The following is an 11,195-nucleotide window of genomic DNA, read 5'->3' on the forward strand; positions in this document are numbered from 1 at the left end:
CGGATACTTGTACAGATCCGTCTTCGCTTTGTGTCCGGCAGGCACTGCCAGCAAGGCAGTGCTTCGTCGAATGAAAGGCGAGGCTAAGCCATGCCACGAATCGAGAAAGCGTCCAAAAAACGGCTGCCTTGAGCTTCGACAAGTGCCCCACTTATTACGACGTCTGTGGCTCCCGTCCCTGCCGTACCTTTTCTCGGATTTCGGCACTAGTAATCTATGCAGATAGCCGTGCTTTGCGGATTTGTCCTGAAGTGCTACTTTTATGACAAGTGTCCGTCTAACAAACAGTGCTTTCGCATACATGTAACGCAAAAATAGTTTGGATAAAGGCCCGGTGAAGATTTGTACTTGGCACTCTGACGCAAATAAGGGATTGACTTTGGAGTGCGTTGTGGGCGCAGATCAGGGTTACTTGTGCCTGCGATTAGTCACGCTTACTGTGGTGTTTCCTCTCTTACTTGCATTATTGGCGATGCCACGCGATGCCATATACAGGATAGATAAACCCCAATGCAAGTGCTCCTCCCTTAATCTTCCTTCGAAAGACGGTCGAGCACCACCTTCAGAGCCTGCGGGTTTGCCCCGACCACCTGCTCCAACCGTTTCCCGTCCTGGAAGATGGAGAAAGTCGGCATCGCCCGGATCTCCAGTGCTGCGCTGAGATCCTGCACATGGTCGACATCGAACTTGTAGAACCGGATTGAGGGGTACGCGTCAGAGAGCCTGCCATTGGCACATCTGGTTAGAGCTGCGCCGCACGCTTGAAGAGATTGCGGCCAGGCGCTCTGTTGAATAACTCACTTTGCATAGATGGGCGAGATCATATGGCAGGGACCGCACCACTCAGCGAAGGCGTCGATGATGATTGTCTTGTGCTGCTTGACGGCCGCATCAAAGTCGGATTTGCTGGGAGCTGTCAGTCGAAGGGGGATGGGAACGTCAACCGGGGCACGGCGCGCACCTCTTCAGCTCGTGGATCGCCTGGGCAGAGGCTGTCGCATGAAATAGGCGGGGCCGATTCGTCATCATGATAGGTGCCGACATGGCCGGGCGTGACCGGGGCAGTGCGCGCTGGAGGGTACGTATGGCGGACATGGTGAGAGGATGGGGGTGGCAATGGTGGGTGACTGCGTGTTAGAGTGGCGAGAGTAGAGCTACAGACGTTGGGTGATGCTGCTACACAAAGATATCTTACATATCTTGCGGAAAAATGGGCCGGAAGACCAGCTGCATTTTTGTGGGGCTACAGCCGGTCACTTGTCCATTATTACCGGCGATCGGTCATCTTGCAAATGGCTCCCCATGTCAATTCCTGCTGTTCTACTCCAGTTTCTGTTTCAAAAGCGGCCGTCGAGGGAATGACAAAAGAGATGTAAACACCCGGCGATAGCAGCGCCAACCACGGCTTCTGCCCAAAAGAAAGTCTGTTCTGCACAAATCGGCAGATGTACGAGAACATCCTTACAGGAGTCCCTGCTCCAATATTTTCCCCCTCCCTCACAAAGATTCTCCCATTTTAAAGCTGTACAAAAGAATAAACAAGGACCAGGGGTATCTATCAAGTAACTGCAAACAGACTGACTGGGAATAGACAAAAGAAAATATGATATTGCACCGCAATTCCCTGGCTATACCTTGTGCTAGCAGTCCAGACAAGTCCCGAGACAAATATAAGAGGGAACTACCTAGAACAGACAAAGACGTATGCCGAGAGAGAGCACACTGTGTTTTTTTTTGTATATTTGAAAGGGTTTGTTCGACTGCGTAGGAAAGGGTTTAAAATGAGCGAATTTGGTCGGTAGCGTATCATAAATAAATAAAGGAAATGGTATAAATGAATGTGATTCGTGTGCTCTCTCAAATGGCGTTGGTCTTCGTTCTTCATGGTCGTCTTATCCCCCTAACTTTACATCGATGCATCTGTCTGGCCCTTAGCGTCCGTCAAATTGTGCGGCGTAAGTTCCAATAGCTTGGCACTGCCAGCACTGATGTGCCGTGCATGGCCCTTGCCAAGGTTCACGCTTGTTGCACGCTGAACACCTGCGTCTTCGTCCTTCAAGAAATCGCTGCCGGTCAGACTGACCGGGCTGACAAGACTCACGGGACTGTCTATGCTGTCGGATCCGGAACCATTGTCGCCATTTAGGAAGTCGGTCAGCACCTCTCTGCTCTTCATAGCACTGACAGCGGGCAAAGTCACGACTGTCGCAGACTGTCCCTGGTTGACAGATCCCCAACGGGCAGTGTCCTCTTCGTCGCTTGATTGCCTCACGTCGCCCGAGTTGCGCCGAAATGCAGACGTCGAGACAGAAGCGGTGTCAGAGTATCGAGTGACTCCGTGCATGTAGGCGCCATCGACGACACCAGTCATATCGTCGTCCGTCATCTCCAGATCCGACGTCGTGCTGGCAGCAACTGCGGGTATCATCGAAAACGAGACTGGTGAAACCGGCGGCTCGCCCGTTTCGCCCGTTTCGTTCGACGCCCAAGACCCCCTATAGCGATGGCTGCGTTGCGGCTGTGGTGGCTTGGGAAACGAACGGGTCAAGCTATCGAGCGAGTTTAGCACCTGTGCAGAGTTTTGTCCCGAGACTCGCCGTTTAGCGATGCGCCCTGACAGCCAAGATGCTTCCGAATCGATGAATGCGAGAGATATATCCTGTTGTGGTTCTGGTTCTGGAGACGGCTTATCGTCCAATCTCAGCCAGGATGTTGGCGTATCACGCATGCTAGCCTTTGCGCCATTGCTGTCGCGAGAAAACTGAGCCCGCAACTGGTCCGACTCGTGTTGTGGCACGCAAACAGCAGTCGGGACGGTGGGTTCATCATCCTCGTCGCCGAGGTAGAGAGTTCGGTTTGGTTCGTCGGCAGAGATATGTTCGGGGACGGGAGGGACGGGGGGGACAGGCTCTACCTCAGGGGATGCCTCTCGTGATGTCGGGGGGGACATGAGGAAGTCGGGTAGGTCTTCTCGGAATCGTGATAGCGTCCGCTGCGGGATGCCACCGCCGACCTTCATGGGATGAGGAGCTGCACTCCGCTCTGTAGCGACTGCTGCAGCGGGTGGGTGAGACTGTATTGGCAGCTGAGATAGCGAATGCTGCTGCCAATGCGACCGTGCGTGGGCTTGCATCCGTGGCGGAGCTTTTGCCGTCATAGAGTCGCGCGACAGGTTGGAAAAGGACGATGGCCCCGAGCTTTGCTTTGCTTTCAGACGCCATCTGAAAAGCATGGCGAAAGTTCCCCATGATAAAGAGCCCGGAGCCGTACTGGCTACCGAGGTTTTGTGTGAAAACGACTCGGCCGGCTGTCCACCCTTTTCAGATTGTTCCAAGGACGAGCCGAGAGACTGCCGCTTCCTCGACGTGATCAGCCGCCTGAGTTTCGAGTTTCTCCGTTCGGGAGTCGGCGCGGGATATTTCCTCTCCCCGACGGCCATAGTGGGCGGAGAAGGCTCGAACTCATTGAGGCCCTCTGGAATGCTTTCTGGCCGGTAGAACTGTTGGATTGGTGAGCGGCGCCGCTGTGGCCTTGAGCTACTGGCCGAGTCCTCTTGGCCGACCGTGTCGATAATCATGTCTTCTTCGAGTACCGAAGTGCCCGTTGCACTGCTTACAAATGACTGGTGTTTTTGCGCCTGGGCCGGTGGCTGGTACTCAAAGTCTTGCGGAGAGGCAGACGGGGACGCAGGTGGAGAAATTAGCGTCTGAGCAGAGTGTCTTCTGGTCGAAGAAGTGACAACTGCCGAGGTCGTGTCGCGTCCTAAGCCAGCGCTTTCACGGCCCAGCACACCACGGTCGAGATTAGTCGACGTGCTCGGTCCTGGCGCCTGTTGGGCTTGCCGAAGTCGTTGCTCAATCCGTTCCTGATCGCGCTGACGTTTCCGGTCTCGCCTTCGTTGGTCTCTCTCCAATAGCTCGCGGAGACCTTTGGCATCGAGATCGTCGGCGAGATCGTCAACGCGCTTGTGCGCTTTCAGCACGGCGTCAGAAATTGGCTGTGCCAGTTTGCGTCTTTGTGATGGAAGCCTTTGCAGCAAAGTCCCACTATCAGTTGGTGCATAGCGCAGTGTTGGTTTGGGTGCCAGGGCGGCAAACGGCGAAACAGTGTAAGCAATCTGCTCAGAATCAGAAGACATGGCGGAATCGATGGATTCTGCAAGCGGCAGTGACACGTCGCTGGGGTGCTGCTCGTTGTCACGGCCCTGTCTCCTTCTGAAGCTGCCGTGAGCCTTGATCGTCTCTTTCCTCAGAACGCGGCCAGAACTCCACGGCTCGGCAGCTGGTCTAAACGGTGTGAAATTCCTGCCGTTATGGTGGACGTTCTCGCGACTCATAGCCTTGAGCTCGGCCTCGCGCTCAAAGTCGTTTGTGTTCTTCCGCCTCTTGCTACCCTTGCGCTTACTAGGCGGTCGAAGTGTGGGTTTGTGGCGAAGGGCAGCGTCAGCGTGTTCGTTGCCAGTTCCTGCAGCATAAAAGTGGCCTATGATAACGGTGTCACTGCGGGCAGTACCGCCACCAATTTCGATGTTGTCAGCACGGCCCAAATCGAAGCTGTAGGCACGCCGTCGCTGCAGTTTGTGAGGCTTCTTGTGGACACTCCGTTGGCGAGCAGACAAAGACAGCCCCGAGACGGCAGCCGCTGGAGCGTCGAAGACGTGTGATGGCAAAGGGCGCTGGAGGTCATCGTCGATATCAGAGCGCGTCCGTTTCCGGCGGCTCATTCGCTGGAAGGGCCACATGGTCATGTCGCTGTGGAGGACCTGACAGCTGTGAGACTGTTGTATGGTGCCTAGGCAGCACCAGAAGCCAGGCAGCCGGTATACTAGACGGCCAGCTAGGTGTGGGGAGAGAGGCGGGTTGGCTTTATGTCGCGGGAGCCGTTATCGAGAAGAGAGGCTGTAGTCATCGGTCGAGAACAGAAAGCGAGGTCTCCTGTGCCCATCGTGGGTGTTGGATCAAGAGCAGGAGACAAAGGGGCAGATGATGCCTCGGCTGCAAGTCAAGTCGGTGTGGCGGCGTGGCAGCAACAGTAATGGAGAAGGCGAAGTAGTATGGGGTGAGAGAAGAAGAACAGGGCGGAAGCGACCGTGCGGAGGAAGCAGCGGCTTTTTCTCCTGCTTTTTGTTGGCGGGGAAGGGGTTCGTTTATTGGTAGAAAATCGGGAGCACTGTCGTCGTTACAGGCGAATGAGCGGAGGAAAGAAAGTGGGAGGAGCTTCGCTTCGGAGTCTGATGTACTGGATGGATCTGGCGGCACAGTCAAATGCGCGCGCTCTCCTTTCGTCCTTGCTGGCAACGCACTGGCTGTCTTGTCCCGGCTGCACGAATATTGCGGTGCACCAAAAGTGGGCCTCTGGCGAGAGGGCCGTTCTTGAGAGGTTGCAACAATTCGCGCCCTGTACCCCGATGTACATATATACGGAGTACGGAGGATATATGGAGCATATGTAGGGCAGCTGTTGTGACGCAAGGAAGGATTGCAGATGCGCAGGGGAGAAGGAAGAGAATTCAAATACGGATGAAAAAGACAGTTGAAAAAAAAAGTTCAGACCGAACGGACCAGTGGACGTTAGCAGCCGAGACTTACTCGTGCGGTGAAGGGTCGACAAACCGTTGGGCGGGACCCGAGACAGGGTTATATGCGAGAGAAAAATGTCTGTTCGATCGGGGGGGGAGGGGGAGGATCCAGGGCTTAGACCAGGTTTGGGCTGAGGGGTTTGGCCACGGGTTTTTACACATTTTTGCTAGCTGCAACGTCTGGCACCCAGTAGCAGCTGGTGCGAGCCACAGCCGGCAAAAGGAATCATGACCTAAAGTAGAAGTCTGGTCCCCCCCCAAAGCAAAAAAAAACCGAGATGTCGGAGAGGGTACGGAGTACATACGAGTGAAACTGTTTGCTCAAACAGAGATAAGTCCCGGGGTGCCCCTGTCCCAAGGTTTTGATCAAGTGGATATCGAGAAAAGGGTCCGGAGAGGTGTTGGCAGGGGTGCAGAAAGACCAGGGAAGATACGAGTACTTGGTAATAGCACAAGTGAGATACTAGCACGCTGTGGTGTGATACACCATGTTCTCTTGCAGCCTGGCGGAAGGGAGCGCTTCTGCAAGAGGGTGGGAAAAAGAGCAGGGGGAGCACCAATTCTTACGAGCACACGTACATAGTACACGTACATACATACATGGTACGGATTACGAACCAAGGGTGGAGGAAGAAGTAAAGGCCTAAGATTAAGGTGCCATGTCAGAGCAGAGCTTCCGTCCTACTGGTTGGCTGCAGTTGATGCAGGGTGGCGTCGTATTCTGTCTGGGTCGAATCGAAGCTGACGATAGGCTGAGATTTTGCGAAACAAAAAAGAAAAGAAAAAGTCTAATCTGCAGTTCCCCCTCTCCCTATTAGCACAGAGACAAATTACAAGTCACCGAAAAAGCAAGTCCTCGTGTGGCATTTTTCTTTTCTTTTTGCCGACAATAGCCACCGGGCAGTGGCTACCTTTCCCAGTCAGGTGGCGGAAAGAGCCATTCTTCCAATAATGCTCCGTGTATACGAGTACGAGGTTGTTATGCACCTTCCACCAAGCGCTAACAGGCCGGGCCGGAACCTCCATGTCTATGTCGGCCACTACGGAGTAAAGAGACGCGACCGGGGCCCAATTCTGCACGGCTGAGTTTTGTTTTGCGTTTGCATGCCGTCGCTCTATGCCTGATCTGTCTGGCAAGGGCCAGCATTCCGGCCTTTTTATTTTCACCGCAGGGAGAAGCTGCACCGCACACTGGCCGTTTTGCCCAGCTCATTTCAGGGACAAGCTGCGGCTGCGGCAGCGCACACGTGCTCTGTACGGCGCAGTGCGGCGCTGCAGGCTCGCTAGACGGTAGCGCTATACGGAGTACTTCGCCACAGCGTCGCTGCGCCCGGCGTACCTTTTGTCCGTGTCACCATGTCGTACGCTGTCGTCGTCCGTCCTCTTCTTCGTGCATATGGACAGCGTTGGGCATTCGCTGCGGGATTATTCGGACGTGTCGCTTCCTGTCCGGTGCAGGAGAAGGTTGCATCATTTGCCGTGTACCTGCGCGTGCCCTGCGTCGCGTCGGTTCGTGTTCCAATATGTGTGGCAGCCCGACAGCTTCGTGCTAATATGATGTAGCTGCAGTGTGATGATCCCCCGCCGGCATTAGTGCTGGACGAGGCAGATAAGCAGGTTTAACCGGTCGTGGCGACTGGTGAAGGCAGAGTGGCCACGCCGGGCCTTGGCTGCGGACGAAGTACTCGTATACGGCATGCAAGCTGTTTGGCCGCAGGAACGTGTGCGAGCTAAGATACTTTGGCCACCTCGGGGGCCAAGGTCATACAAAGTACGAGTACAGAGTACGCAATGCCCGCGAGATACGAGAACTCTTAGTCATTGTGAGGCTAGATCGGGCGTGTATACTTTGCGGCTAGGCCCAGATTGGCTGTGCCCTTGCCATTACGAAGTATCCGTGCTGTACGTCGTACGGAGTAGACAGAACGTCACTGCTAGTGCATCCGGTTTCGGTAGGGGAGATGGCGTACGGCGGAGCACGATGGAAGGGTTCGAAAAGCCCTGGACCCCTTGGACCCTGGGCAGCGGTTCGCTGTCCGGAATGCATGGCAGCCGGGGTCCTTTTGTCGTCCCGGCGGCCATGCCAAAAGGGGCAGGGATGGGCAAGCATCAGAGCCCGGCCGTGTGCATAAAATTGCCCATCAACATGATGGTACAAGTACGACGCGTGTCGTCGTCTCGCGGCCATTCCATCTCTGCCCCCATCGTTCGCGGCACGATAAGCACGGACGGACATGAGCTGCAGAAATGAGGTGCGGCAGCGGATTCGCGTGACAATGCGGTGAGAGAAATGAGATACCTTCCGTCCAATATGCCTTGTGCCCCATTGCACAGCTGTCTTTCTGGCCGTGTCTGTCGTCATATCTGCATGGCGTTCCTGCAGCTAATACATGGGAATTGTTTCAAGGCCAGAGACCGTCGAGAGGCAGCTCGTTTCCTAGCCTGAAGCGGTCACGGGGATGATATTCACGCAGCTGAATCCTGGCCACGAAAAGATACTATATACCGCACGGGAAGCGTGGGGCGTAGGATCTGAGGCCAAGGAGCTCCTCAGCGGACCGGTACATCGTCAGAGCCCGGGTATTGCATGTGTCAAGTTAAATGAAAGGAAAGTGAGGAATACAAATCGAGAACAGAGACCGGAAAATCCAGCTTTTTGTTTCAGGCCGGCAAATTGCTGTCTCAATCCTGGAAGCACCGGCAGGCAGCGTTTCGCGTCCGGATGAGCAGAACGCGTTTGATGCCGACCGGCCACGAGTTACCAGTGGTTGTGATGGACAAAGGAACGATGCTGAGTACAGAGTGCTTGTGAAGACAGCGGGTATGTACAAAGTACAGAGTACCTTATGTATATATTATGTAATCGCCGTACGGCTTACTCTGTACGTACGTCTTAGTAAAGCTTTTGGTTGGTATGTTGCTGGGCAACAGCCCCACAATAGTTGTTTGGCCGTTGGCGATAATTTCCCCTCGTCTTTTTCACACACGAACAAGACGACGCAACCAGAGATATTGTCCGACAACGACGGCTGGCGAATGAGGCGATAAGCGAGCGGACGATTGCGAATTGACGAGACGGACGAATCACGCATACCCGTACGATTGACAACAGCGAGCGTGCAGCGATAACGCCGGGCCTCGAGAAGTGACGCAGACGGTCAACATGTCGTTCAACCCGCGCATGTCCATCATCCCGCCCAACCAGCACCGGGCGGGGCGGCAGAAAGAGGCACCAGAGCTGCTGGTACGACTGACGGACAAGGAGATCGTAGCGTGTGTGGCCGACATGGGGATCCCGTTCACGGTGGCAGACCTGCAGAAGCCGAATCCGCTGCTGGTGCAGAAGATCTTTGAGTGGTTTGCGGAGGAGCTGCTGAACGTGACGCGCGAGACGGTGGAGCCGGCGATGCGGGCGGCAGCCGAGGAGGTGTGCGGCACGGACTATGGCGATGCGCTGATGCCGCCGGATACCCGCTGTCTGATGGGCTTCTGCGCGTCGCTGCGCGTGCTGCTAGACGAGTGCTGCGTGCGCGACTTTGGCTTTGCAGACCTGTACCGGCCGACATACGAGCGGCTAGTCAAGATTCTGAGCTACCTGATCAACTTTGTGCGCTTCCGCGAGGGCCAGGGACACATTGTCGAGCAGCACGCCGGCCGCGGCAGCGTGGCGCGGGCGCGGGCCGAGCAGCTCTACAGCGACAACCAGGGCCTGGAGGAGAAGCTGGCGGCGATGCAGCGACGGCGGCAGGCGGCGGAGGCGCAGGTGCGCGACAAGATGCAGCGCAACGACGAGCTGAAGCGGCGGCTGGTCGAGCTGCAGCGCAGCCAAAAGCAGGTGGGCGCACGTTTGGACGAAGCACGTGACCGAAAAAAGCAGCTGGTCGACCAGCTCGAGACGCGCACGCAAACGCGGCTGGTCCTGCGCCAGGACAGCGCCAAGCTGCAGCCGTACGTGTTGCAGAGCCCGTCGACGCTGCAGACGGTGCTGGCAGACCTCTCGGCCACGCTGGCCGCCAACCGCGCCCATTTGGAGGCGCTCGAGCGGCGGGCCCGCGCGCTGCAGACGTCGGCCGACTCGTTTGGCGTCGTTACGGCCGACGTAGCCGCCTGTATTCGACTGTTGGAAGAGATCGGCACCGAGCTCGCGCGCGAGGACGACGACAACGCCAAAAAGTCCCGCCAGCGCGACGCCCTCACCGAACGTGGCGCCGACGTCAAGGAGGTCGAGCGCGCCGAGACTATGCTGCAGAAGCAGCTCGCCAAGTGGAACGAGCGCACCGACCGGTTGCGTGAGCTCAGCGCCGCCAAGGCCGCTGAGGCCCGCGACAAGATGGAAGATCTCAAGGCCGTCCACCGCACCCTCAACGAAGAGCGCGCCGAAAAGGGCCGTGACATGGAGAAGCGCCGCGTCCGCATCGAGCAGACCGAGAAGAAGATGCTCGACCTCAAGGAGAACATTGAGAACGAGGTCCACAACGCCTACGACGAGTATCTCAAGATGGAGTCGCATATCAAGCTGTACATCACCGAGATGGAGCAGGCCATCTGATGGCCTGCGCTGTGTCATGTCCTTTGTCATTGCGGCCGGCTTCGTACAGGTCGAGAGGCGTTTGGGTGCACGGAATTAGATACCACGACGGATGAATTTGGGTATTCATGATGCCATGAATAATACGACACTTGGATTATGAAATCATAACGCTGAAACCGCATCGTCTGCTGTAAATTCCTCTGACGCGTCGCCGAGGCTGCTCTCATCGTCCTCGCTGTCCCGGACGTAGTCTCTTGGTGCTATCTGCTGCCTTTCCGGTGGTCTCCCGCCGCTGTCCGACACCTGCTTCGCCTCTGCCGATGGTCCGTCACCGTCTCTGCTGTCGTCGCCGTCCCAGGCCCCTGGGGCGAATCGGAACCAACGGCCCAGCACGGCTCGCAGCCGCTCGGTGCGCAGGGGATAGCCGGCCTTCTGCAGCTGTCGCCGGGGCACCGTGCTGAGGATGGGCACCCGCTCGTCGAGGTCGTGGCTCGACCGTATGTCGACGAGGAGGGCGTCAAAACCAGCACGACCGGCCGTCTCGACGAGCACGGCTGCTGAGGTCGCGAGACCCTGCGCGCTCCACTCGCTGGAGTCGCGGTGCAGCTGGACGAAGCCGTAGGCAAACAGGGACGGCCTGACGACTGGTGGTGCCGCGTCCTTTTTGCTGCTGCTGCTGCTGCTGCTGCTGCTCTCCAGCTCGGGGGGAGGCCCGATGCGGCTGGCGCGCGGATCAAACGCGGCAAGAAAGGCCCGCAGGTGCACGACCGTCGGAACAAAGGCGACGCGGATGTGGCGCGAGACGGCGACCTGGAGCAGCGACGAGGGCGCCTGCACGAGCCGGCTTCGTTGCTCACGCGCTCTCTGCTGCTGGTCCAGAGGCCCTTCGCCGAGAAAGGCTGCGACAAAGTCGTCCTGCGAGGAGCAGACGATCAGCGTCGTCGGGTGGGCGCAGCAGCTGATAATGTAATGCAGCAACTCGGATGGAAGGGCGGGCGACAAGACGACGTTCCCCATGGCGACAATGCCGTGTTGCCACGGCCTGTCGTCGTTGTTGCAGTTTGTAGAGAGTAATATGCTTAATAC

The 11,195-nt window shown here is 56.8% G+C and overlaps 5 protein-coding genes across 5 annotated transcripts; 2 read left to right on the forward strand and 3 right to left on the reverse strand.

Annotated features, from left to right (window-relative positions):
- Positions 1-527: 527 nt before the first annotated feature.
- Positions 528-1,095, reverse strand: CMQ_3817 (thioredoxin; the record flags this gene model as incomplete). Its single annotated transcript, XM_014319755.1, has 3 exons — positions 528-723; positions 802-906; positions 962-1,095. 3 exons carry the CDS (start codon positions 1,093-1,095, stop codon positions 528-530), a joined length of 435 nt encoding a protein of 144 aa, XP_014175230.1.
- Positions 1,096-1,906: 811 nt separating this feature from the next.
- On the reverse strand, positions 1,907-4,747 carry CMQ_3927 (uncharacterized protein; the record flags this gene model as incomplete). Its single annotated transcript, XM_014319865.1, has 1 exon — positions 1,907-4,747. The coding sequence occupies one exon, from the start codon at positions 4,745-4,747 to the stop codon at positions 1,907-1,909; it is 2,841 nt and encodes a 946-aa protein (XP_014175340.1).
- Positions 4,748-7,559: 2,812 nt separating this feature from the next.
- CMQ_3781 (uncharacterized protein) lies at positions 7,560-7,829 on the forward strand (the record flags this gene model as incomplete). The annotated part of the gene is made up of 1 exon (XM_014319719.1): positions 7,560-7,829. One exon carries the CDS (start codon positions 7,560-7,562, stop codon positions 7,827-7,829), a length of 270 nt encoding a protein of 89 aa, XP_014175194.1.
- A 912-nt stretch (positions 7,830-8,741) lies between these two features.
- On the forward strand, positions 8,742-10,127 carry CMQ_3437 (kinetochore protein nuf2; the record flags this gene model as incomplete). The annotated part of the gene is made up of 1 exon (XM_014319375.1): positions 8,742-10,127. The coding sequence occupies one exon, from the start codon at positions 8,742-8,744 to the stop codon at positions 10,125-10,127; it is 1,386 nt and encodes a 461-aa protein (XP_014174850.1).
- Positions 10,128-10,271: 144 nt separating this feature from the next.
- CMQ_3430 (uncharacterized protein) lies at positions 10,272-11,126 on the reverse strand (the record flags this gene model as incomplete). Its single annotated transcript, XM_014319368.1, has 1 exon — positions 10,272-11,126. One exon carries the CDS (start codon positions 11,124-11,126, stop codon positions 10,272-10,274), a length of 855 nt encoding a protein of 284 aa, XP_014174843.1.
- Between the last annotated feature and the right edge of the window lie 69 nt (positions 11,127-11,195).

This window comes from Grosmannia clavigera (assembly GCF_000143105.1).
Source record: "Grosmannia clavigera kw1407 unplaced genomic scaffold GCSC_113, whole genome shotgun sequence".
Classification (NCBI taxonomy): Eukaryota; Fungi; Ascomycota; class Sordariomycetes; order Ophiostomatales; family Ophiostomataceae; genus Leptographium; species Leptographium clavigerum.